The sequence below is a fragment of the Nanorana parkeri genome, unplaced genomic scaffold (genome assembly GCF_000935625.1).
Source record: "Nanorana parkeri isolate BGI_ZX_2015 unplaced genomic scaffold, ASM93562v1 scaffold3, whole genome shotgun sequence".
In the NCBI taxonomy this organism is placed as follows: Eukaryota; Metazoa; Chordata; class Amphibia; order Anura; family Dicroglossidae; genus Nanorana; species Nanorana parkeri.
Genome location: NW_017306271.1, coordinates 3,590,078 through 3,615,900, shown reverse-complemented (window position 1 = coordinate 3,615,900; position 25,823 = coordinate 3,590,078). Strand labels below are relative to the sequence as shown.

At 42.0% G+C, this 25,823-nt stretch overlaps 1 protein-coding gene across 1 annotated transcript in view; it reads left to right on the top strand.

The window, feature by feature from the left end:
- TRRAP (transformation/transcription domain associated protein) overlaps positions 1–25,823 on the top strand; it is a 164,006-nt gene that overhangs the window by 122,612 nt on the left and 15,571 nt on the right. Inside the window, exons 61-67 of the mRNA XM_018571310.1 lie at positions 1,396–1,597; positions 3,362–3,526; positions 13,505–13,592; positions 14,470–14,642; positions 16,107–16,368; positions 20,033–20,258; positions 23,768–23,985. Coding sequence (XP_018426812.1) covers positions 1,396–1,597; positions 3,362–3,526; positions 13,505–13,592; positions 14,470–14,642; positions 16,107–16,368; positions 20,033–20,258; positions 23,768–23,985 — 1,334 coding nt within the window. The remainder of the gene's footprint in view (positions 1–1,395; positions 1,598–3,361; positions 3,527–13,504; positions 13,593–14,469; positions 14,643–16,106; positions 16,369–20,032; positions 20,259–23,767; positions 23,986–25,823) is intronic.

Below are 25,823 nucleotides of genomic sequence, written 5' to 3'. Positions count from 1 at the left end.
CTGAAGTTGAGGGCATTTTATTGATCTACCGGTTATGGTATTTTGGAATCAAAATGCACCACAGATCAGGAAGATGGGCCAGCCATAATCATCAATGGCCAGGTTCTGTGCTGGAGAAGGGTCAGCTTGTAAACATGGATAAGCTGTAGTGGTGAGACTTGGATCCACATTGCATCTAATTTCTGCTTACCCAATATGTGCTGCGGATGATGGGAAATCTGTGGCACTTTTTTTTTCTATGCTTTTAAGTTGTTGCCAATAAATGGAACACCATCGACATTTTTTTTTTACCCCTAAAGTGACCTTGTTTCTGTACTGCTGCCTGTTCTTGTCAAGCATTGCCTGTACTCAGACATTTTCACTTGCTATTTTTTTTTAGACCATCTCTCATACTCCTTTCTTATGTTGTATTGCACAGCATCACTCATTGAGTGTCACTGTAGCTTTCTCATTAAATTTAGTTAACTGGGAGCTGCCCTGTGTAGATCTTACCAGTGGACTTCCAAAAAGATAAAATATGCCAGGCACAATGCAACAGAGACAGACCACCCATAATGAAAATGTCAATTTGGGATGACATGACCCTTAAATGGCCCCCTCTAGCCTTTCTTGTAAAAAAAATACTTGCCTTCTGATGCACATGCTGCTCTAGGTTTGCGGCACGTCAGCATTTGGATTTCCTGTAAGTGATGGGAGAAGCGGGAATCAATTACAACCTATGGGGCTGCCAGTTGCACGGGCCAAATTGAAAAAGACGTAACAGCGTTTGTGTTTCTATGGAAACCTGATTGCTGAATTTCCAGGTAACATACATTGGCTTCTGCATTGGAAGGTAAGGAACGGTTAGAGAGGACCTGTGGGGATCATAATTATTTTTGTGGGGGTAATCTTGAACTTCTCCAACAGTTTGTACAGAGCACAGAAAATTGAAGTATATTATAGGGCCTGGCTTCAGGATCTCAGTTTAAAACTAATATTGGTATTTTCTTGATTGCTTTGCTTTAAAGAAGCTCTATACATTTGCCAGTGTGTTTGTTTGTTTACCACAATATTTCTTGTAATAATTCTTCATTTAGAGAATAAATATGCAAATACATATTTGTGGAAATAATTAGTCAGGATTTATAAATGAGTTGGTAATAGTCCAATTAATCAGTTATAAATGCAAACTATGACGAACATTACAATGTTTTAGTACTCTTAGCCCCTTGATATAGCTGGAAGCACATTAGTAATGCAGCATTGTAATGATGTTTAAATGAGGCTGTATGTCTCCAACTAGCTTGTGTGGGGTTTATTTTAATCATAATATCTAGTTGGTTTTATCACTTATTCTAACTGTGCCTCAGTATACTTATGGCCATAATGGAAAAAATGTGTTTGTTCTTTTATAAGGTCTGAAGATGCAAACAAGGCTTTCTCTGCCGCGGTGCAGATGCACGACGTCCTGGTCAAAGCGTGGGCCATGTGGGGTGACTACCTAGAGAACATTTTTGTGAAAGAACGCCAGCTGCACCTTGGGGTGTCCGCTATTACCTGCTACCTCCATGCATGCCGCCATCAGAATGAGAGCAAGTCCAGGAAGTATTTGGCAAAGGTATGTGTTAATGGCCATTCCCCAAGCTATTTGTTTATTTTATTTTTTTAGTTAAACCGTATCCTGAATGTACGAAAACGACATAGTGTTACGAATACCATAAACAAAGAAACACATCAACACACATGCAAACGGCAACTTAGACCCCTGCCCAATAGGCACAGATTAGCCAACAATATACACTGAGTGGCCAGATTATTATGACCACCTGACGTTTGTAGGCAAATTAGCTATAATTAGCTAACATTTTGCGCTGAAGTTGCTAGAGGGCCAGACCATTATAAATACGGAAGCAGGCTGTTTACCACGACAGTAAAAGTGATTTTTTTCTGAAGATATGGGTAAACAACGCGATTTAACAGCCTTTGAACGTGGGATGATTGTTGGCACTCAAGCCATGGAGCGAGTATCAGCAAAACAGCAGAATGCGTTAAATGTTCGAGAGGAGCTGTTGTTAAAGTGTTTAAAGACTGGACTGTCAGCCGAAAATCTGGGTCTAAACGTGCGAATTGTGGCCGTCAGCGACTAGTCAATGTTAGGGCAGAACGGAGAGTGGCAAGACTGGTACAAGACAACAGAAGGGCAACAGTGCAGTGTCAGATTCCTTGCATCACCTTTCAACAGCTCGTGGAGTCACGAGGCGGCCCAACGAAGTCATCTCGTGGAGTTATCTCGTGGCCCAATGAAGTACGGATGGGGTGGTCATAATAATCTGGCCACTCAGTGTATGTGCAAATATTGTGTAAATAACCCACAGTGTAATGCGGGCATTGCACTGACCACCACTATAACTGGGGGCACTTTTAAACTGACCACAAATGTTTCTATAGAACCATTTAAATATTTAAGTATAACCCATTTTGTCTTGGTGTTTAGAACAGGAAGCCTGTTAACATACAGATTATCTCATTTCCTACAAATAAAAAAACAAAACCCTCCAAGAATATATTGTCTTTGCCTATTTCTAGCACATCACTATCATGACTATAGCACATCACTATGATGACTGATACAAGAAGCCCTGGAAAGAAAACTCCTTTTTGTTCATAGAAGCAGAGTTTGTTTTTATTCTTGATTTGTCATTTCATTCTGAGGAGGAAGAGTGGTTTTTAACAGGTCCAGGACTTGAAGTGCATTCAATATGTCATAAGATGCCATAGCAGGTGATGTCAATGGGGGGCAAATATTCTCAGGTGATAGTGAACTCCACTGCCAGTGCTCAGGGGTTTTGCCATTATGTGCAAGTATGCAATGCATATTTGCACATTAAGGCAGATTCAATTGTCAAAGCAGCCACCCATCCTCCCTTCTCCCAGGCGATGTGATGGCTGCAGTCTCCCTTGTAACTCCGTTGCACAGACATCATTGCTTGGTCTTATTGGCTGCCCTGGGATACCCAGCATATTTGCATAGGCAGGAGTTATTGTATTTTATCTTTAAAGGGATGTTGAGACTGTGCGGCTCAGTGTACATTCTAAAAAAAACATTGTTGGCAGGCAGGAGGGCTGCTTTTATTTGAGAAGAGAAATACATAATCTCTTCTGGACCAAAGACCTGTCTTCCAGCAATTTTTCCCCAAAGACTTTAGTCCTGCTTTTATTAACCCTGCAACTGTTCCTTTCACCACCAGTCCACAATAAAAAAAATACAATAAATTGGCCATTGCACATGTGGCTGAAGCATGCTTCGCTTTTAAACTGTTTAGATTTTTTTTTATTTACATTTTTTTTTCTTATTTACAAAATAAATCTGTTCTGATTCCAGGTACTCTGGCTCCTGAGCTTTGACGATGACAAGAACACACTGGCAGATGCTGTAGACAAGTACTGCATTGGGGTTCCACCTATCCAGTGGTTGGCATGGATCCCACAACTTCTTACCTGTCTAGTCGGCTCAGAAGGCAAACTCCTTCTAAACCTCATCAGCCAGGTAAGCTGTGCTGCTCTTACATCACATCATGAATATAAATTATGTCACTAGCTCTTTTTTACTAAAAAAGAGAGCTGCTCTAAAGGGGCAACTTTGACACTAAACCTCAGGTAGGTATGACAAAACAATTTTGTCGTCATTTAACGTTTGCCTTGTAAAATACTTATTTTGTATGTTTATTTAGCAAAGTGCCTAGACTTGAGCGTTAATAAATGTCAGAGTATAGGACTAATGCTATAGGCTGAGCATGAAATATAAGCTCTTACATCCTTCTGATCAGCCAGTTTTAGGTCCCAAGTGGGGTGCATTGAGGTCCCTGCAGCTTCCTTTTTTCTTATTTTTTTTAAAACACATCACAAAGTTGCCGAAGTTAGCTTTGAGACATGCAGACATAGAATTAACGGGTTGCATGCAACCCAGTTCTCATTGCTGTCTTCTGACTTCCATCTGTCCACGGGCAGAAAATGCTTCTCTTTTTCATTTGTAGATGACTATTGGATTTTAGTGGTACAGAATGTCTGCATTTCTTCCACAATGCACTGCAACCTACCTGAAGGCAATGTTACAGCGTAAACAATTGTTTTCTATGTGACCTTGCGGTGACTGGCATTAATCAAAGGCAGTTACTACACGTATTGTGAGCGTGTGTCCCAGTTTAAAAACTCCTAGCTGGTTGCAGGTTGAAATACATGCATTATTTGTAATATTGTAATTTATTCCAGAATTACTTTTTTTGAATGACAATTTTCTCAGTATAGTAGAAGCTCCAGGTCTCTATCAATAAACAATTTGCCTATGTGTGTGGGTACGTTAACACAACCACCGTGCTGTGTTTGGCATATGATCCTTCCTATGACACATGAGTCTTGAAGCCATATGTTTGTGTTTTGATAGCCCGAGATTATCTCTCTGCAGTGGAAATGCAGGGCTTTGGGGAGAGCTCGGTTTCAGAGGACCTAAACCATTAGAGCTGTGTTTAAAAGCATACTGTAAATAGATTTAAATAGTGGGTTATATCTTATTATCGAGCTCACGCCCTGGCTAATTATTTTATAAAGGCGAATGGAAATGAGTAGCAATTGCCTCATATTTCACTATAATTGTTCTGTGGATTGTACAGAATACTAAAAAGTGTGAAATCGCTTCTGAAATTCCAGTAATGCGCTCGTGTTTATCTCTATGTATGTGTTTGTGTTTTCTTAGTAAGTAACAAAAGAAATGGGAGCATTTACCATGTTCTTGCTAATGCAAAAAAATTGAGGTCATAATTAAGACTTTCTTAAAGGGACTGTCTGCATTTTCTGGAGAATTATTCAAATCCACCTTGAACTTTTTCACAAGTAAAGGTGCAGTCCTTTAGGATAAAATCCTTGGTCCCTTCCTGCTGCCCACCTACAGTCCCTTTGGTCACCTTCTGCCACCCAGTCCTCAAGTGCTTCGAGGATTTGCCTCCTACCCTGAGTCTTTGCCTTACTGCCACATCATTGCAACATTTCTGATTCTGGAACGCTGCAACCCGGGTGCCCCTGGCTCACGCCCTCTTAACATCTTTGGGGCTGCTTGCAGTGTGCCTGCTAAGGGTTCTGCCGACTGCAGCCTAGATGAATATTGCCCTCTGCTCCTATTCTTTTCTGTCTTCAGAGTCCTGTTTAGGTCTGTCTGGTGTGACCAGTTCTTCAGGCTTTTGGGCTCAGGTATTCTCTACAGTCATGCAAGACTTTATAGTGCAACTCACCCAGGTGTTTGTCGAGTGTAATCACAGAAGCCACAAGGGTGCTTTCAAACCTTCTGCCCTATAGTCTGTATCAGATTTACCCTATCTGCTTCTGAGTCGCTCCAGTCTTTGCCAGGCAAGCTTATCCTGGAGGACTCAGTCTTCTGCTATTACTCCCAAATTAAAAGAGACCACTCCAACTCTTAATGATGAGGTGCCCACAAATCTAAATATGGAGGACCAGCCTGTTGCTTCTTCCTGTACTGTTTAAAGTCTTGAGTCTTTAAAAGCCCCTAAGGCCACAAAGACATTCCCATGTGCCTGCAGTTTTTAAACTCTTTCTCCACAGAGATTGGAAACACCCTGGCAAGCTGTTTGCTCCCCCCATTGCTCATTAGCCTTGTACACTTTTGGGGAGTATTTTATGCATTATTCATTAATCCCCACTGTGGGTCCAGCAGTGGTCTGCCTTAACAGTGACCTCAGGATGCACCTGTCTTTAAGGACCAAGTGCATAAGAGGTTGGAAACCATTTCTAGAGCACCATCTTGGCTGTGACTTTACTTTGCCAGACCATGGCTGACTGATAAATCCTTTAAAAGGCATCTTGCCACTCCTGCGATTGAGTCTTTGTCTTGTCAGTACATTTGACTAAAGTGCTGGACTGCAGCACCTGCATCTAAAAAGGATCTGGTCCACATAGCATTCGAGGGACAAGCTGTCTTAAGATCTACGGTTGATACCAATATCTAGCATGTTACTGGTGGCAAGAGCACCCATCTTCCTCAATAGAAGGAACAAATCTACCTTCTTACCTGTCAAAGAGAAGTAAACTCATACCTTTTTTGATTTTACTTCTCTTTTGGGTCACAGGAGTACATTTACAAGAAAATAGAATCAATTTCAGTCTATTGAGGGACATGGTTCCGTCCCCTCTGTGTTTAAATCAATCTGTCTATACTGCTTTGCTAAAAAATGAAAGCATGCTAGTAGTAGGAGGGGTTAACCTGGGCTGGCCTACATGTTGTTTTTTTTTGGTCGGCTAGCATTCAGTCCTCCTGTAGGTGGCAGTATAACCTGAACGGCAAAGACTTCCTGTGTCCCTCAATGGACTCTAAGAAAAGGATTTTAGACAAAGTACAAAATCGTATTTGTTTATTTCTCTATGCAGGCTCTATTTCCCCTTTTTGCAGTGCTACACAATGATTTTGCTTTACTGTTCTCACAAAGTATGTGTCTACTGACCTACTGGAAATAGTGCATTCCTTATATGATTCATATCCTATCATCAGTTTTTCAAACCTTTACGAAGAAAATAAGTAGACTGTCATTGCTGAACTCTTGTTTTGAAAATACTAGTTGCCTGACAGCTATTAATTGGAGCTTTAGCTTTCTTCTGACTTACCCTAATTTTATGGCTTCCTTCTGTGATAAGATTTCTTATATATATATATATATAAACTGAGTCCACCTTTAGCTGTTGGATTTGCCAGACTGTATCTCAGACCTATTTGTCAAAAGTTAAGGTTCCACCCCTTCCAGTCCAGTTAAGCTGGCCATGCACTCTGCGATTATTGTTCGATTTGCTTCGTGCAGTCTGTGATTTCTGCTGGAATACTCCAATGTCGATTTCGAAAACTGGTCGTTAGGCATACTAACTATCCAATTTTTGATGAAGGATCAAAATAATTTTCTTTTGCGTATGTACTGTGTTCTTGCTACGATTTTTGTCGAACGATAACACCACTGACTCATCGATTTTTCGTTTGGAATGAGAAAAGTTTTCGAACATGACCTATCGAGAAAATTCGGCCAAGAGTACAATAATTAAAATCGTAGGGTGACTATCAATTGATCGATCATCGTTCGAAAACCACATTCAGATCGAAGAGGGTATGGTACCTTTAGTCTACCTGCACAGGTTAACAACCAGGTTTTTGTTTTCCAGGTGTTCAAGGCTGTCATTTTGTCTTAAAAAGTGGATTTATTTTTTTGTATTTTACCATAAGATCCATCTCTGGAATATTTGTTTATTGGGAGATTCCGCACTACTGTTCTAGTTTTGTGGCCCTTGTTCATGCTTGCATGTTTTAGCTGTATCTTGATTGTTACTACTTTGGTGGTTGTTGCCCTCCTTTCCTGTACAGGGAAATATTACTCACTGATGGAGGATCATTCTGCTTGGTGTCCATCATCATAGAGACGGGGCTTATAATCAATGATCTGGCGAATCCCCCACTTGAGGCATAACTAAACCCAAGAAAAAAATGAATATATTGCAGCTTATCAGTCTTTCGATGTGGTGGCTACATTCATTTTATTTTCTTGAGGCTAGGAACATCTTCAACATATTAAATACCATGCCAGAGCAAAGTTTCCTTTCTTGGGTAAAGTCCTGCTACAATAACAGCCAATGTATTACTCTCAGCACAGGTGTTCTTTAAATCAAACTTGATTTCATCTTGAGTTTGTTCTTTTTAGTCATGCTTCATTTTGTTTATGCCTTATTTATATATTTTTCTTGTACTAAGAGAATGGAGAATATTTGTGTTGGATAAAGCAGAAATGTGAACAGACTTTTCAAACAACCTTTTATTACCAAAGTCATGCATGCGTCTGCCTCTGAACTCACAGCACTGATTACATAAATCATGGCTGCTTTTATGTGCTTGCCCTACGTACACACCATATTAACCAACCAGCATGCTATTTACCTATTAGACCTTTTGTTTGTGTTTAATAGAACAAACGGGAGCATGTACAAGGCCAATTTTTATATCATCAGTTTGCATTAATCCAATCCACTATTATTTTCTGGTGACGATTTGTTCCCTTCCCCTAGAGTGAATAGAGATACCGTACATTGAGTGAGAATCCTGCCCTTTTCATTATGCCACCGGTTGCCATGGAAACACTGTCCTTGTTATAAATTACATTCCTGCGTCCTGCCTCACGAGTGACATGATTTGTGCATATTTTATGAAGCCTTGTTAGGAGAATAGTGCTCATGACAAAATGTTCCACCACAAGGTGGTTTAACTTCATCAGCAAACGAAAGGCACCTTAACTCTTCCATTACCAGGGTGCTTAGATATCTATGCAGAGCGAAATTGCTGGAGGGGGAATCGCAGCTTACAGCATGTTTTTATAGCAGAGTTACCATATTATAATATGTTGGCGGCTAAAGTGTATCTAATGCCAACGCTTTTTTTTTTTAATTTTTACATAAATCAGAAAAGGGTTAGAATCCCTCTCGGGTTTTTATTGCGGTTTGTGTACGTACTAGGAATGTTCACTCTATATTTGTCCTGGTAACCATTGTCTCTGGACTAAAAGTGAGAAGAAATCCATAATTTTGACTTGTTACCAGAACAGACACTGAGGTGAAATTGTACAATAGGGACATTTTCTGGTAACAATTGTCTAAAATTGGATTTCTCTTCCGTTTATTGAAGGACACAGGGAACAGATCTAGGATCATGTACCGTAGGGTAATATCGCCGCCTGCAGGAGAAGGATGCTACGCACAAAACAAAAAACTAAGACAGCCTAGGCGGCCCCTGCTGGTGGCCAAATCCCTAACCTGCTGACAAGTCTCCAGTTTTTTGCCCAGCGTCAGGAGTAAGGAGCTAAGATTTTTTTTTTTCTCCCAGGATTTTTTATTTCATCCTTTTTTCACTGGATCTTCTAGCAAGTGTCGTCAGGGCGACAAGCTGAATGTTGTAGATCCTTGGAGTCTCCCCTGTATGACTGTCGAACGCACGCAGACTCTGCCACGGTGAGGTCGGCTGGGACTGCTCTGCTTTTTTCGCCAGAGTGACCTGTGGGAGCGTCCAGGTGGGGTGCATATGACTGGAGGTCTCGGTCTACCAGTCACTGCACTCCATATAGTCTGGCGGTGCCGCGACTGCGGTTGGGGGCATTTTTTCCACCGTCACTGCATACCCTGTTTTTTTTGTCTGGCTCTGGGCCGTCGTGGTTCGCTACCCTCCTGGTTGGGTGTGGTGGCGGTAGCAGGGACTATGCTCGACACCCATGGTGTGGTATGTATGAATGTAGGAGTCAGGCTGGGGCTGTGCGGGCCCTGTGTACGGGGGTCCCAGTCTGTGTGAAGAGTGCCAGTGCCGAGAGGGGTTCTGGTGGTCTTGTGTACCGGGGGGGATTCCGCTCACGCCGCAGCCCCTCTCTGGGCATTGAAGTTTGTCCAGGGAGGCAAGTGTGGTGTGGTCCGTGGCGCTGGTGGTAGGTAGCACCGCGACCATGGTACTCCTGCCTTCGCTAATTGAGCCCCCAGCTTTGTTTGCGGCCATGCAGGAAGCCACGGTTGCCATCTTGGATGAGGGCTGATGTGTCCTTCCCGTGACGTCACTTCCTGGCTTCGTATGTTCACTGGCGGGCGGCTGCAACGGTCCTTTTCGCTGGAGAGTTGCTGGTGAAAGGACATGCTGCTGCTCCTCCACAAGGGACAGATCTGGGCGGCAGTCAGACTGCTGGGGCCTTTCCACAACCGTGCAGGGTTGTGAGCACCTCTGGAGTCCCCCTCTGCCTGCTGCTTTCTCTGGGTCATTGGATGCAGTTTGTTTGTACCTGGGGGTGGTGTGACATGGACCGCAGGGAGAAAACATCTGCAGTACTGTGTGAGAGTTGCGGGCTTCTTTCGCTGAATGCTTCCCATTCTCCTCCTATGTGTGGCCTGTAAGCCAGCGCCCCTCTCCCAGTCTCCCTTACCCCCTCAGGTGCTTCTTTTTTTTTTGCAGCGTCAACTCCCCCTGGCCAGGGGGATTCTTCCCCATCAGATTCAGGTAGTGAGGATGAGTCGAGTGCCTCCCTTATGGTTCAGGAGCACGAATTGGTCTCTGCTTTGATTTGTTTGGTCAGGGAGACACTTAATTGAGGAGACTCCAAGTTCTTCTGTGCTTCTCTCAGTTCAGTTTGGAATGCATAAAAGTAGACGTTCCACTAAGGTCTTCCCTTGCATATCCTTCTTTGATTTCCTCTACAAGGAGTGGAAGCGACCGACTAAGTCATTTTCGGTCCATAAGCGTTTTTCTGGCTGCTATCCTTTTGAGGAGTCGTTCTTGACTAAGTGGGCGACTTCTCCGGCAGTGGATCCTCCAGTATCGCGCCTGAACAAAGCTACTGTTATTCCGGTGGAGGATTCCCCTTCCTTTCTGGATCCCACCGATAGGAATGTGGAGGCTATGTCGCGGACAATGTACTTAGTATAGAGACTCTGTTCATTTAACAAAGTGTTCCTGTCCATTCATTACTTGTGGAGATAGTATGTTTACCATGTCCACAATCATGAATGAACAGGAGGTGATGTAGATCACTTCCCATTCTTTCAAAATTGGGGACACAGTAAACATACTATGTCCTCAAACACTCAGCGATCACTGAGTGGTTGTACCCGCTTTCTATCCTGACTCGCTTTCACAGGAGGCTGAACCGGCGGTGCGGGGAGGAGAGCGCAGTCTCCTGTGACAGCTGACTCCTCCCACGCACCACTGGCCCGGCCTCCTGCAACAGCTGACAGCTATCTCTGGCCCCACACCGCCGCTCTCCATCCTGATTGCTCACAGCCGAGAGGGGTGGTGTGAGAGGAGAGCCCGGCCTCTTGTGACACGCCGACCGCTCACAGTGACACGCCGACCCTCACCGCTTGGTCGCCTCCCCGATCGATGCTGCGCTGTGTCAAAGGGGACACAGAGCAGCATCCAGCAGGGAGGAGAGAAATCAGGCTTGCACCGCAATTTCGGCAGAAAGATGGCACTTTCAGCATTTTGCCAAAAGTGCCGCTTTCGGGCGATTATGTTTCGGTCGACAGACATTTCTGTGCAACCCTAATATAAAAGATATTTGTAATTGAGTAATACACTGTTATCCTGCATTGGTTGATTATGCGCTAGGGAGATCTTATAAACACAGCTGCTGTCAATCAGAACCTTGTAGGAGGAACAGGGGAGTGGCTTTGAATAGAGAACTTCTGTGCTGCTTGTGTGTGTGGATCCCACAAAGATTCAGCATGTTAAGATGCTGTCCCAGCTGTGGGCATGCACATCAGGGTGGCTTCAGGGACACCTGTTAGTCTGTGGAGCCACCCTGGAAGTGAAAATTATAGATGCCAAACTTCAGAAAGCCAATTTTGCTGCAAAGAATGTCTGTACATAAAAAGGGGACAGGTAGCAAACAAAAAGATCAGGTATACTAGCATATTTATTAACAGCAAAAATGTAATAACACTTTAAGATTAGGCATGTAAACATTTTATAAAAATGATATGTATATATTGTGTGTGTGGGTGTGTCAAGCTGAAGACTTCTGGTGTGTTTGCCATTGATGCTTTTCTGGATTTGTTGCAAACACACGCTGGAAGTCTTCCTCTGTCTTGATATACCTGTGCCATAGTTACAAACTCTGTTTAGAGTTGAGGACCACATTGAGGTGCCTTAAGGTGGCAGTGTGACCTCCACATGCATTTGCAAATGTATGCACTAAAACCTTTTGTTTTTAGCTTGAGTAGTTGAAACAGATTGGTTTGCTGGGGAATCCCTTTGTACTGTTTTTTATACAGAAGTTACAAGCTCCCTAAAGTAGTGTTAATTCCAGACAGATACCTTTGCATTATAAACTGTACTACACTTCTTTACAGTGCTATGAGAGATAAGTAATAATAACTGTTGATATTATTCAATTTGATTCATTACTTCTTGGCAGAGAAAGGAATTATGCTTTGCCAGTTTGTGTAGTGTTCACAGTGGTAACTGGAAGGATAGGGAGGTTATTCTGCCACGTTAATTAAGATTTTTCAATTTTTTTAATGTGCAATAATTTCTCCTAAACGCAGTCATAAAAGGTTTATTTTCTATGTCCGCAAAGTCTGAATTGATGTTTTCTGTTTGATCACATCTTTGAAGTAATGGCAAATCATACCTTTTATTATCTCCTTTCAAAAAACTGTTCAGTGTATAATTTACTGACCACATATAGTTACTTGGGATACAAGATCACACAGCACATCTTGCAACCCAGTTGAGTGAAGACTTTTTCCACCGCACCCAGTCCTTCCACAAAAGGATCTACAGGATTTAATCTCACTCACTGTTTTATTACAATGTGTCTACACTTGCCATAATAAACAAACAAGATATGACATTAAATGGACAATTGTATGACTAGGTTGAAATAAGTTTGACTGGCTTAAAGGAAAACTATGCGGTTAGGGCTTTTCCCCATATTTCTCCTAAGGGTAACGGGAGGGCACAAACTAGCGTCCTCCCATCACCCAAAGCTCAGTATACCACAAGCTACTGCTCGCGGTATACTGAGACGCCGCAGCCGGAACGGATCCCAACAATTCTGCCTGGATCCACCCAGCTGCATTAGTGACAGCTGGTTATCTACCTGGTGCCTATCTACAGGCAGAGCCAGCTGTACCCGCCCTCTCCTTGTCACAGGTCGGCTCAGATTATGAGGCTGAGTGAAAATCACTCACCTCATAATTCTCCTTTAAATCTCTCACAGAGCTTAATGTAATATTTTTTCAAAGGCAAAATGTTGTATTACAGTCAACTCATTTGTCCCCGAGTAGGCATGGTGCTACACTGTGGAAAGAATGGTTTCTTTTTACACTAAAGATATTTTCCGCCTTTGGTGATTCAGTTATGTGGAGTAAGGTTACCCTCTAATGGGCACTGCCAACGTACACCACTGGGTACACTGGGAATTGTGGCCTCATTTATAGATTGCTGGTGTCATTATGCCTGCTGGTTTTTTTTTTTTTAGCAGGTTGTTGCTGTGCTGATCATATTATGCTGTGTCTTGATTTTGTACGGAAAGATGATCGAAGGAATGTTCTTTAATTGACCCTTAGCAAAAGGTGTTAAGAAAAAGTGCTGACAAGGCACATTGAACACAGTTGCAGTATGCCATGCTGAGAGATGACATTGACTAACAGTTATCTGCAACATGCTTAGTAATGATGGCTGTATTGTTCCCTCTTTGATGTAGGTTGATATATTGTTAAATCATTCTACAAAGCATTTTTAATATTTTGTTGTAATTTTGACAAACCAGGTTCTCTCCTCCTATCATTTTTCTTACTTTTACCTTTGCCTAGCTCAGTTAAAAGTGCCAAGAACTTGTATGGTGGCATAATCCTTCTGGAAGCTATTATCATTTCGTCTAGGAAGCATGTACCAGGCAAGTTTTCCTACCACATTAGAGTCGAAATAACAGTAAAGTCTGCTCTTTGTCTTCCTCAGGTTGGCAGAGTTTATCCTCAAGCTGTGTATTTTCCCATCCGGACTCTTTATTTAACGCTGAAGATCGAGCAGAGGGAGCGTTACAAGAGTGGTGAGCCTCATGCTTAAGAGAATCAAATCTCTTGATTTTTACACATTTATTGCACCAGGGAAGGAAGTAATTTCATGGTTCCTTTTTGTGTGCTGACACAGCGTAAGGGAGAAAAGACTAGAAAATATGGCCTGCCACTAACTAAACATTTTTCTTCTGCAGCTTCTGAACAGGTTTTATATAAAATGGTCACAGAGTCTACCTCGCATTAGAAAACAATTTAATGCTGGCTTGTACCTTTCTGCACATTGAGATTCTTCACTGCTTCATTTTTATACCTGCCCTGGGCAGGAATTCAGTCTTGCTCCTCTTTTTTTTTATTTTTTATTTTTATTATGTATTTATTTTTTTTGTTAATGGGGCAGTTTAAGGTGTCTGCCAGTTGTCAAGCCATAAATAGGACACACCTTTCTTTGAAAGCCACTAGATACTCCAGCAGAGGGATGAAAAATAAAGATAAAGGGGGATTAAATTGGTGTATCTATAATTTTAAGCGATTTCATGCTTCAATAGAAATATATGGCAGCTGCCCAAAATCCGAAATAAATTGACAGCCTGTTTAAGATTTTGCTGTCTGTGTTAGAGACTGACATATTGTTGTGTTGTAAAGAGAACCAGTAATGCGTGGGCACTTAGAATAATCTGAGTCTCTACAGTTTTATAATAATACAGCCTTATTCTTCTACCTGATGCAATCTGGTAAAAGGTATGCAAGGCTTCTTAAACAATGCGACATGGGAAGGTGCTTAAAAACACTGGTAAAAAAAAACAGGGATGAGGCATGTATGTGGCTTATATGATTATAATATTACTAATGATCTTGATCATGTTATTTTGTGTGTTTCAGACTCTGGTCAACACCAACCGAGTTCAGTTGGCACTCAGTCACATTCTGCCTCTGACCCCGGACCGATCAGAGCCACAGCACCAATGTGGAGGTGCAGCAGGATCATGCACATGCAGCGGGAACTGCACCCTACTCTGTTGTCTTCACTGGAAGGCATTGTGGACCAGATGGTTTGGTTCAGAGAGAACTGGCATGAAGAGGCAAGTGCAGTGTGGAAGTCTATGTTCACTTACAAGGCCATGCATCAAACACAGTTTTACATGAAATATACCTTAAAATAGAATACTTTTGAAGAGTCTGCCACTCTGAGTGCAAATAATGATACTGTTTTCAGTGAGGGATGTCACTGTAGCTAGCAGTCAGAACCTAGCAGCATCCTTTAGAGTTATCTCACACAGGGGATCTGCTTTGTGACCGATTATTTTCAAGGACTTGTTTATAACTAACAGCCTATCTTTATCCAGTCACTGAAACTGTCAGCAGAACTAATCAAGCTAATGATTGCTAATTTATAAGACCTTTCTAGTCTTGAAAGGGGCTTTACGGTTAACAAATTGAAAGAATCCTGCCAAACATCTACTTTGATAATTAGAATGATCTAGTTTGTTGTTTTTTTCCATACAAATCCACTAGTGTTGAAATGTAAATATGAACGAACACAACCAAAAATTGGAAAACAACTCAACAAAGCCAATGATTTCATTGCACATAAGAGTTCCATTATCTTTTTTTTTTGGGGGGGTGGGGGGTTTCACAAACCTCTCCTTGCATTCAGCACTCCAGTAGGTTCATGATCTACTTCTGCAAGCATACCTCCATTCCATCTGTGGTGAGCCTACTCGCCATGCAACACCAAGTTGCATAGAAATGTTTTTTCCAATTTTAGGTGGAAGTGGGTTTACATGGGCATTCACCTCAAATGGGTCTGTATGGAAAAAAAAATGCGGAACAGATTGTGATTTATATTTTAAACTGGATGCGGATATCATAGCGAGCAGCTATTAGTATAATGCCCGAGAGAATTCCTTTTTTTCTTTATTGGTGTCTTAAGGTGCCCATACACTTTACAACCCTCGCAAGACTTTTGTCTTGCGAGGGTTTTAAAGTAATTTAAAAAACGTACGATCTGCCTATCTTGGACAGGCAGATTGTACTTGCGATCATCGCAAGCCCGCCCCCCTGAGGGGAGGGCTTCCGATGACTGCAATGCTGAACGGGCAGTGTGCGCGTGCGCACACCGGCTCGTTCGGCAGTTGTCGAACAAGCAGGTCACTAACGCGCCGAGAATCGTACGATTCTCAGCAGATTTTCCAGCCTGCTTGTTCGACGGAAGACGTGCAACCGTACAGTAGAAACGGTCGCATGCCTTCCATACCCTTTGCGATTATCCTACGATCGCGGGATTTCCCGCGATAATCGTACAGTGTATGGGCACCTTGCCTTTTTTTATGTCCCATTTTAATTTGTCCACTAGGTGGCACGGATCCATTGAACTGCTGGAGTTAATATTTTCGCTGTGTAATAAGTTTTGGCTGCATTATTTCTAATGATTTCATTCAAACCATGCAATCCGTTTCATTACATGTTGTTTGCCTTGTGAACGTACAGTTTATGACCTATTTGAGATTATATTTAATGTTCTTCTGGCATTGTGACTATTACAGGTCCTGCGACAATTGCAACAGGGACTGGCCAAGTGTTACTCTGTGGCGTTTGAGAAAAGCGGAGCAGTTTCTGATGCCAAAATCACCCCCCACACCCTGAACTTTGTGAAAAAGCTAGTCAGCACATTCGGGGTGGGGCTGGAGAATGTCTCCAATGTATCCACCATGTTTTCCAGTGCAGCCTCTGAGTCACTGGCCAGGAGGGCCCAAGCTACAGCACAAGACCCAGTCTTTCAGAAGCTAAAGAGCCAGTTCACCACAGGTAACGTCTGTACATTGTTATATCTGCTGTCCTATTCTAACTGCCTTTTGCTCTTTTCTTATTTATTATATGCACACACACACATACATATAAATATATACACACACAGACACACACACACACAGACAGACACACAGACAGACACACAGACAGACACACAGACAGACACACAGACAGACACACAGACAGACACACAGACAGACACACAGACAGACACACAGACAGACACACAGACAGACACACAGACAGACACACAGACAGACACACAGACAGACACACAGACAGACACACAGACAGACACACAGACAGACACACAGACAGACACACAGACAGACACACAGACAGACACACAGACAGACACACAGACAGACACACAGACAGACACACAGACAGACACACAGACAGACACACAGACAGACACACAGACAGACACACAGACAGACACACAGACAGACACACAGACAGACACACAGACAGACACACAGACAGACACACAGACAGACACACAGACAGACACACAGACAGACACACAGACAGACACACAGACAGACACACAGACAGACACACAGACAGACACACAGACAGACACACAGACAGACACACAGACAGACACACAGACAGACACACAGACAGACACACAGACAGACACACAGACAGACACACAGACAGACACACAGACAGACACACAGACAGACACACAGACAGACACACAGACAGACACACAGACAGACACACAGACAGACACACAGACAGACACACAGACAGACACACAGACAGACACACAGACAGACACACAGACAGACACACAGACAGACACACAGACAGACACACAGACAGACACACAGACAGACACACAGACAGACACACAGACAGACACACAGACAGACACACAGACAGACACACAGACAGACACACAGACAGACACACAGACAGACACACAGACAGACACACAGACAGACACACAGACAGACACACAGACAGACACACAGACAGACACACAGACAGACACACAGACAGACACACAGACAGACACACAGACAGACACACAGACAGACACACAGACAGACACACAGACAGACACACAGACAGACACACAGACAGACACACAGACAGACACACAGACAGACACACAGACAGACACACAGACAGACACACAGACAGACACACAGACAGACACACAGACAGACACACAGACAGACACACACACAGTTCCAGTTCCTCATGTTTTGAAAAGGGGATCTGTGTTGTATTCTGTGGTTTTGTGGCCTTTTATTGTATCCTTTTCTCTTAATACATACATCTGCAATTGCGATCTATATCAAACTATGTCACGTAGTCAAGGTCAGCACCCGTCCCCTTAGTATATCTAGTAGTACGCTAGTCTCTCCTCCTTTTGTTGTGACTGTAATTGGGAAATTGGCTGATGGGACTCGCATGAAAGTAGCTTCCAGCTTTAAATATGACCTACATTTCTCACACCCAATAAGCTTTCTGTGATGCTGCCTGTGTGGCACTGCAGTTGCATGACAGTAGATAATGGAAGATGTGAACCATGTGATTAAATTTAATGGATGAAGGCCAGCAGGCTAAAAGGCAGCAGTGAATTCTCTCAGTCCCGGTGATTGTTTGCTCACTATCAGAGATTCAATTGCAGTTAATGCTCTGATATTTTTTTGTCTTTTTCTGTTTAATGGCTTTACTTTGCTTAGGAAAAAAGTATTTCACAATAGGGAATCACTGGGAGGAATACTTGTATATTATTAACCTTAGAAGATCAACCTTAGAAGATCTTTTTAAGTATGAAATCTATTCTTTGTTCCTAGATAAGGAGAAAAGCTCAACTTTGGCTAGTGGATGCTGGGCATGTCTCTTATAAAGGGGCTATTATTCCCCGGGAGCCCATATTATCAGATTACTTTATTTGTAGATCAGAAGGGCTTTTTAGTATAACGTTACACCTATCCATGCTGTTTCCTGGTGGATAGTTGGCATATCTTGTGCACAAGGAAAGATATTTCCTCACTTCCTGCCCTAAAGATGCAATAAGAGGTGATCGGATGTCTCCCCAAAATGAGAAGAAATACCACATTTGACAGTTGCCTCAGGGACAGGTACCCCCATTGAGGAATTATTGCTCTACTTCTGTTCTGGTGACTGCTGTAATATTCTGTTTTAATAACATTGGTCACCAGGCTAGAAAGTGAGGGTGAATCTCCCCAACAGATACAGGCAGCCGTTAAAAAAAAGATTTACAGGGTTTTGTCTTCTCCCCACTCTACCCAAAACTAGAATTAAAAAAGGTGTAGCTGGAGTTTCACTTTAACAATTGACCATTCGGGTGGCAACTTCTACTGGCCCTTCACTACTGTGTCTTTTAGTGACCAGGAACCAGGCATCCACCACTCCTGGATCAGTCAGATACAGAACATTGTTCAGGCAGCGGTAGCTCTGCAACAGTGAGGATCAGTGGCATAAACTTTGGGACTGATACATATTAACTGCGTTTTTTTTGGTTTTTTTTTGTAAGCGAGTGGGTCACTAACGTTTTGCATTACCAGTTTAACCTTATGACATCATGTGTTCACAATAAATTATGGAAACACATCTATTGGTTATGCAGTGCCATTGCGGTCATTGCAAGCACCTCTTATACTTGGTTTAAAGTGACAATAAAATCTCAAAAATGCATTCAGGTACCTTTAACTATTAACAAAAATGTTGCTTATGTGTGTAATACTCAGCTGTAGATCCTCAAATCATCTCTGAATTGGTGCTGACACTGTCCTTCCTTCTTTTGTTCCCCATGGTTCCTGTGTGTGTTGTAAAGTAGCCACCGCTCCAAGCTCACTCCCGTGATGGACTACAATCTCACATTTAGTTTACTAATTTGTTTTGAAATTATAGGCCATCATGGGAGTGAGTTTGGAGTGGTGGCTACATTACAGCACACAGGGACCATAGGAAACAAAAGTAGCCACCCTCCAGAAGGAAGGACAGTGTTTGCACAAATTCAGTGATAATTTGAGGATCTATAGCTGAGTGATACACAAATAAGATACATTTTTGTTAATAGTTAAGGTGCCTGAATGCATTTTTCAGATTTAAATCCTGAGTTTAGTGTCACTTTAAGACTGCTGCTAGTCTAATCTCAGCAGCTTTAAGAAGTTTAGGAAGCACCATTTACGAATGACCACCGACCACACAATGTAACCCTAATGCAAATTATATCATTAGCATTTTTATTGCTAGGAATAATTGAATTGCATTCAATGAAAGGTCTGTGTCACAGCGGTTCCAGTTATTGTAGTTGAGTTGCTAAGTGATTGACTTTTTGTAGCGCTTGGAGCTAGCTGCAGGATCGCCAGCTTCAGTGGCTTTTCATGTTATCCAACACAGCTGCTGACGATCACAGCACAACCAACATCTTGTAGCCAGCTATAGCAGCAGCTCCACAGCCGGATGCAAACTGCCAGAGAGATTTGTAGCTGCTTCAAATTTCTGCTACAAAGTTGCATGTGTAATTTTGTTCTTATGGAACCATATGCCACTTGCCGCAATTCCGTGAATTAAAAGTCTGCAAAGATTATTATTTTACTAACAAAAAAAGAAAAAGAATATTCTCAGTTTGCTTGTTTAAAATATCTATTTTCTATCCACAATTTAGATTTCGACTTCAGTGTCCCTGGATCCATGAAGCTGCACAATCTCATCTCCAAACTAAAAAAGTGGATCAAAATTCTGGAGGCCAAAACTAAGCAACTGCCCAAATTCTTCCTGATTGAAGAGAAATGCCGCTTCCTGAGCAATTTCTCCGCTCAGACAGCAGAAGTCGAGATTCCAGGGGAATTCCTAATGCCGAAACCCACACATTATTACATCAAAATCGCCAGGTAAAGTAGACGGCACATTGGACACAAAGGAAATGCAGACAATTGCTTGTATGATAACAGATTACACAATTGACAGCAGCTTTGTAGCAAGTTTTGCTTGGAACTTACGTAACCTTGCTACTTTCAGAGTGTGATGAATTGTTTATTAACATTGCCATTTTGGGTACCACATTTAGCGTTACCTTGCTACCTGATTGTTCTGGAAATGTGTTCTCATTTCTCTCGTTGCCATGACAGTTCTAGGGCATTGTCCTTTCTTGATAGTATAATGCAGGAATACAAAGAAAAATTGAATGCAGCCGGCTAATGGCTTCCCAAGTGTAGTCCTTGACAGATAACAGCAGGCCAGGTCAGAAAAATATTTTTTAAAGGGACGCAGCAGGAAATGAATCTTATTTAAAGACATACTGAAGGATGAAATGAATTCCTTTCACATGCAGCAGAGGCTAGGGAATAGATGGCTGCATAGACGAGCTTTGTCCTACCTCAGTGCATCATTGTGTTGTTAGAGATGAATAGAAAGCGCTCTACAAAGTGTTCTGCGGCATCACAAAATGGCTAAATCAGAACATAGTTTCCTTTTTACAGTACAAAAGTGTTAACATGTTGATTATATGGCATAATAGTCACATTTGTGTCAAAAACTCCTAATATAGTTTTTCACAGAAATCTGACCTCCTTTCATTTTACAGTTAAAATATGTTTGAGTAAATATATTTCTTTCTCATCTGCTGTGAGCGACCCAGGAAGTCTTATATTGTCAGGTTACACTGCCACCTACAGCAGGATTGGACACTGGCAAACAATACAATTATAGGTCAGCTCATGATAAGATACTCTGCTTCCATTGTTTGCTAGTGTTCTAAGAGGACGTCTTTTCTCCAGCTATCTCTACATTGTGGTTATGCAGATCGACGCTGGACTGGGAAAAGATAGGTGCAAAGTGCTTTCCAGCTCCAGAGTTGTGACATTGCTTTAGCATTTGCCCAGTCTCTGAGCACTATGAGCTATATTCTCATTGGTACCACCGAGTGCCTTTAAAATTCTCGCTTTCCATTGGTTTTACCACAGAAGGGTTTAATGCTGAGAGACTGAGCAGTGATGTCATCCACTGGGTTACTTGTCACCTGTGCGTGCTCTGTGCTTTTTCCCAACATTTAGCATTGAGAAAGCACCTTTCTACTGCTTGCCTACAGTGATCTGGTCATCTTCAGCAATCTGACCTACACCTGCTTCCAGTCAGTCAGATTTGTGAGTACCTGATGCTTTTCCCTGCACCTTAAGCTACATTGCGTCCCACTCTGCAGTGCAACCATGTCTGATGCTAGACACAGGGGAGACGGGTTGGGTAGGTGGCACTTCCACTGTACTGGGTGCCTCCAGCTCACACTCCACTACTGGATCGAATTCCTATAGTGCTGCCACTGATGTGACTTAAGCCTGTGGCTTAGAATTTTGCCCTTTGCTCCAAAACGTGAGAATCAGCCTGTACCATCACTTTGTTAAAAAGTGAGCTGCTCCCTTGGAGAATTTGGCAGTATCTTATCTTAACCAAAGTGTCTACCATCCCAGGGAAGGATGCACCTGTATTTGAGGACTTCACTGACAAGTGAATTGAGGTCCTTTCCATATTTTCTCTTCTCATTTTCATGTCCTGCACTGCAGTCTCTTAGTTATGACCTCCATGCAGGCCTAGCGGGTCCCTGTGGCAGAACAGTTTCAGAGGTTCTACTCTAATCTTTCCACAGTTCCATATCAAAAGGGGGCCTCTGCCTTATCTTGCATTCCAACGCACCGTACAAGCAATCAGCCACTGTTGAACATGATACCAGGAACACAGCCCCGTGTTCTTGGTGTAACCGCTTCAGGACCAGGGCATATTTTAACAGTGGGCGGTCCTGAAGCGGTTAAACAAAAATACAATGTTTTCTTGCATCAGGCAAGATGGCCAATTCCAGTTGTATTTCTGAGCACCTTTACAGTCATCTGTCCTTATAGAAAGGCTTAGGACTGAAATTTGAGGATTGTATTTCTCTCATTAATTTCATTAACATACAATGCAAACCCCTTATCCCTCACAGCCTCTCCTAACATTAAGAATCAAGTAGAAATTTTAACCCTTAAGAAATCAAGAGACCATAACCAAAGTAAAGCAATTTAAACTGTAGAGGCATTTTTAAATGTTTTTTTAAACCAAGGATATGTGAATGGGGAATATATAACAAATATAAAATAGGTGTTATCACAACTTTCCTGGCAATATCCATGGCAGCGCTGATCCAATTACCCTTAGCTGACAGGAACCAAAAGGGTTAAACAATCCCTAACCCTCTCCATAAAATGTATTTATTATTAATAATAAAAGTATGTTTTAGGAGTGCTAATGACTGCTGGAAAATGTGTAAGATTTAAATTTTGGACACTGTGTGGTAGCATCTTCCCAGTCATTTTACATTGCTGACTACTAGCGAGAATGCATTTACAGCTTGGTAGAACAGCTGTGCTCATCGCACCTTCTCCTTTACAGACAATCAGAAGTTCTCATTTTATGGCTTGAAACCTATTACATTAAGCCTCCACATACTCTCATACTTTACGAGCAGCTCGCTTATCCCAGTTGTTTGTAGAGCAGCAACTGACTTAACCCTTCCCAATCCAGATCTTAATGTTTACACATCTGGGACCTTACTGTATATATTACATTATAAAGTATCATTATATATAACAGTTAATTCAACCAATACTGATATTTCGGCTGTAGGTGAATGACCGAGATGGAAGAAACAAGATCTCCCCATTTGAATTCTTGATTCTAACTCCTTATCTGCCTGTGAGTTTTTGTCTATCCTTAGGGTAGCTTCACACAGTAAAACATGCATTTCCCTGTGTATAAGATGGATACCCACCTTTTTAATGGATGAGGCAGGTAGGCAGTGGTACCTTGTTCTGCTGTAGTGTTTAAAGCTCACTTAAAGTCTTAAACATGCACAGTAGCATTAGTGGCTCTAGAACCCATCCAAAAGTGTCATAGAATGAGCAGCAAAATCTTACATTGTAGAATAAAATCAAGCTCAGCTCTGGTCACAAGGTGCCAAGGCAGCTCACTGCCTTCCATATGCATCCTGGGAGACTGATGTCATCAGCCTTCCTTTCCCTAGTGTCCAGCCCTTGCCCTTATCTTCACAGGATGCAGTCTATGCTAAAACTCTGCATCCCCTGTCTCAATTTTTCCCCAGTCTTTGTGTTAGAGAAATGCATGAATAATCCAGCAGAAACAAGTTAATATATTTTTAATTCTTATGAGGAAGGCAACAGAAATATATATATATATATATATATAAGATTTTGAGGTCACAACCAATATACATACTAAAAAGATTCAGACACTCATTTTACTAGGGACTAATGATATATTTTTGTATGATCATTATGGCCAACAGACTGGAATTCAATTAATGTATTTATGGTGTTAAAATATTTAAAATGTGGCTTTCTTTTATCTCTGATAGATTTATGCCTAGAGTAGAGATTGTCCAGAAGCACAACACTGCCGCCAGAAGACTGTACATACGTGGGCACAATGGCAAGATCTACCCATACCTGGTCATGAACGATGCCTGCCTGACAGAGTCCCGGAGGGAGGAGCGGGTTTTACAGCTGCTGAGGCTTCTGAATCCTTGCCTGGAGAAGAGAAAGGAGACCACAAAACGTCATCTTTTCTTCACCGGTAAGTAGACCCTCTTAGTCCTATCTCGTCTAGTCACCTTTCTGGAAGTAAAAAAACAAATGTGATTGGTAGTTGATGGTCATTGGGATACTTTACTTTCCTTCATTTTATATCTGTTGGCCCTATTCTATGTCTTTTGAATAAATATCCCCACTCCTGTGCCTTTGTTTAATCCAGGCAATTATGCTATCAGTAATGGCAAATATTCTTACAGAAAGAAATGGTATTGCAAATGAGCTGATCAGCATGGAATATGTACCCATAAATAGGATGACATTTTAGAATGTTTTCTTATAAATACATGTTTAATAAATAATTTAAAGTGCTTAAGCTCCTGTAGGGTTATTTATCCCATTATAAAGCAGAGGCTGCCCGCAGAGAAGGTTATTCTCGCCCCCTGCTTGCTGTAACTGGGAAGAAAAGGCAAGAGCCGACTGACTAATGAACAGAAAACACGTGACCCATTTTGTGCTAATGAGCCTGTAATTATCAGAAAGATAGCACATCGCAGATCACTTCATCAAGGCTTTCTCTCTGCTTCCCAAATGCTTCTTAGTTTGCTTGGGCTGGAGCCTTTGATTCAAAGGGTTAATGTAAATGAATACAAAATCTTGTATCCCAATTCCTCACTCCCTACCTTCCTCAGCATAGGCTTTCTGCCTAACTTGCCCAAGCCTGGCATCCTTTATATCCTCTGGAATCTTGTGAAACTGCCCCCGTCTATAGATAGGGTTTGTCTACATTCATAATCTATATTATTATTATTTCAGAATTTTATAGGTGGGATATCATATGGCATTTTCTATAAAAATACACTTAAACTGTAACTCCACTTATGTAGGGGGGGGGGGGGGGCAATTTGCTCTTTGGATGCTCTGTATTCAGTACAACGATTTTACCAAAAAAAACAGTTTCACCATGTCATCACCAGCTGCAAATTTCCCTTTCAGAACTAGTTAACCCCTATTAATTTTAGAAGGGCTCGTTCACGCGGGAGTGCACAATCTGGACAGCATGCACGTCCATACAAAGACCTGCTCCTGGGGCGACAGGTGTAGCGTGGAATCACATGCAGCCGCCTGTACATCCCTATTGGAAGACACCATAGGGATGTATGGGCCATAAATGTTGCCATATTACATTTAATTTTTTGATAAGTGTTAGAAAATTACAGTGACTGCAGATTGATATGGAAAAGTAGTTTTGACATTGTATTTTAAAAAATTGCTAGACTATGGACATTCCAGCATTAGGTGGCTTTAACAAGTAGGATATGAGATTTTTAAAATGTTGTTGTTCTAACTGTTCAGCTTCCCCACCCTCCCTCTCAGCAGTGACCTAGCAGCCTGTCCACCTTTTAATCTTTAATGTAAATACAGAACAGGAGTTCTGGGAGGGGGGTAGAGTGAGCTGAGCTTCCGAGAGGACTTGACCAAGTTCGGTGCTTCTTCTGTAAACTTTGAGGATAAATTGCTCCACAGTGCCTTCAGCTACAAAGGTCAATGAGGGCTTGTTTTGAAGCTTATCTAGTTTTTTTTAATATGTGAAAATTGAATGTCCATAGTTTGGTCGCAGATTCATTTTTAGTATCGATTTATGATTTGGCTTTTTGAATATTCAGTCAAGTTTCAGGGTCAGAAGTCACCGCAAGTCTGTTACCATGCTGTCAGCTTTTTAACTTCACACACTGGCTATCCATAGAGCATACTGGGTTTAAATAACCAGGCCCTGTAATTCAGAGGGATGGTAAACCACTAGAGGGCCTTGTATTAAAAGTATTACAAGTGATTCATTTAATTATTTTGTATCTGCCTACTTAGGCCTAATGTAAGTTAAAA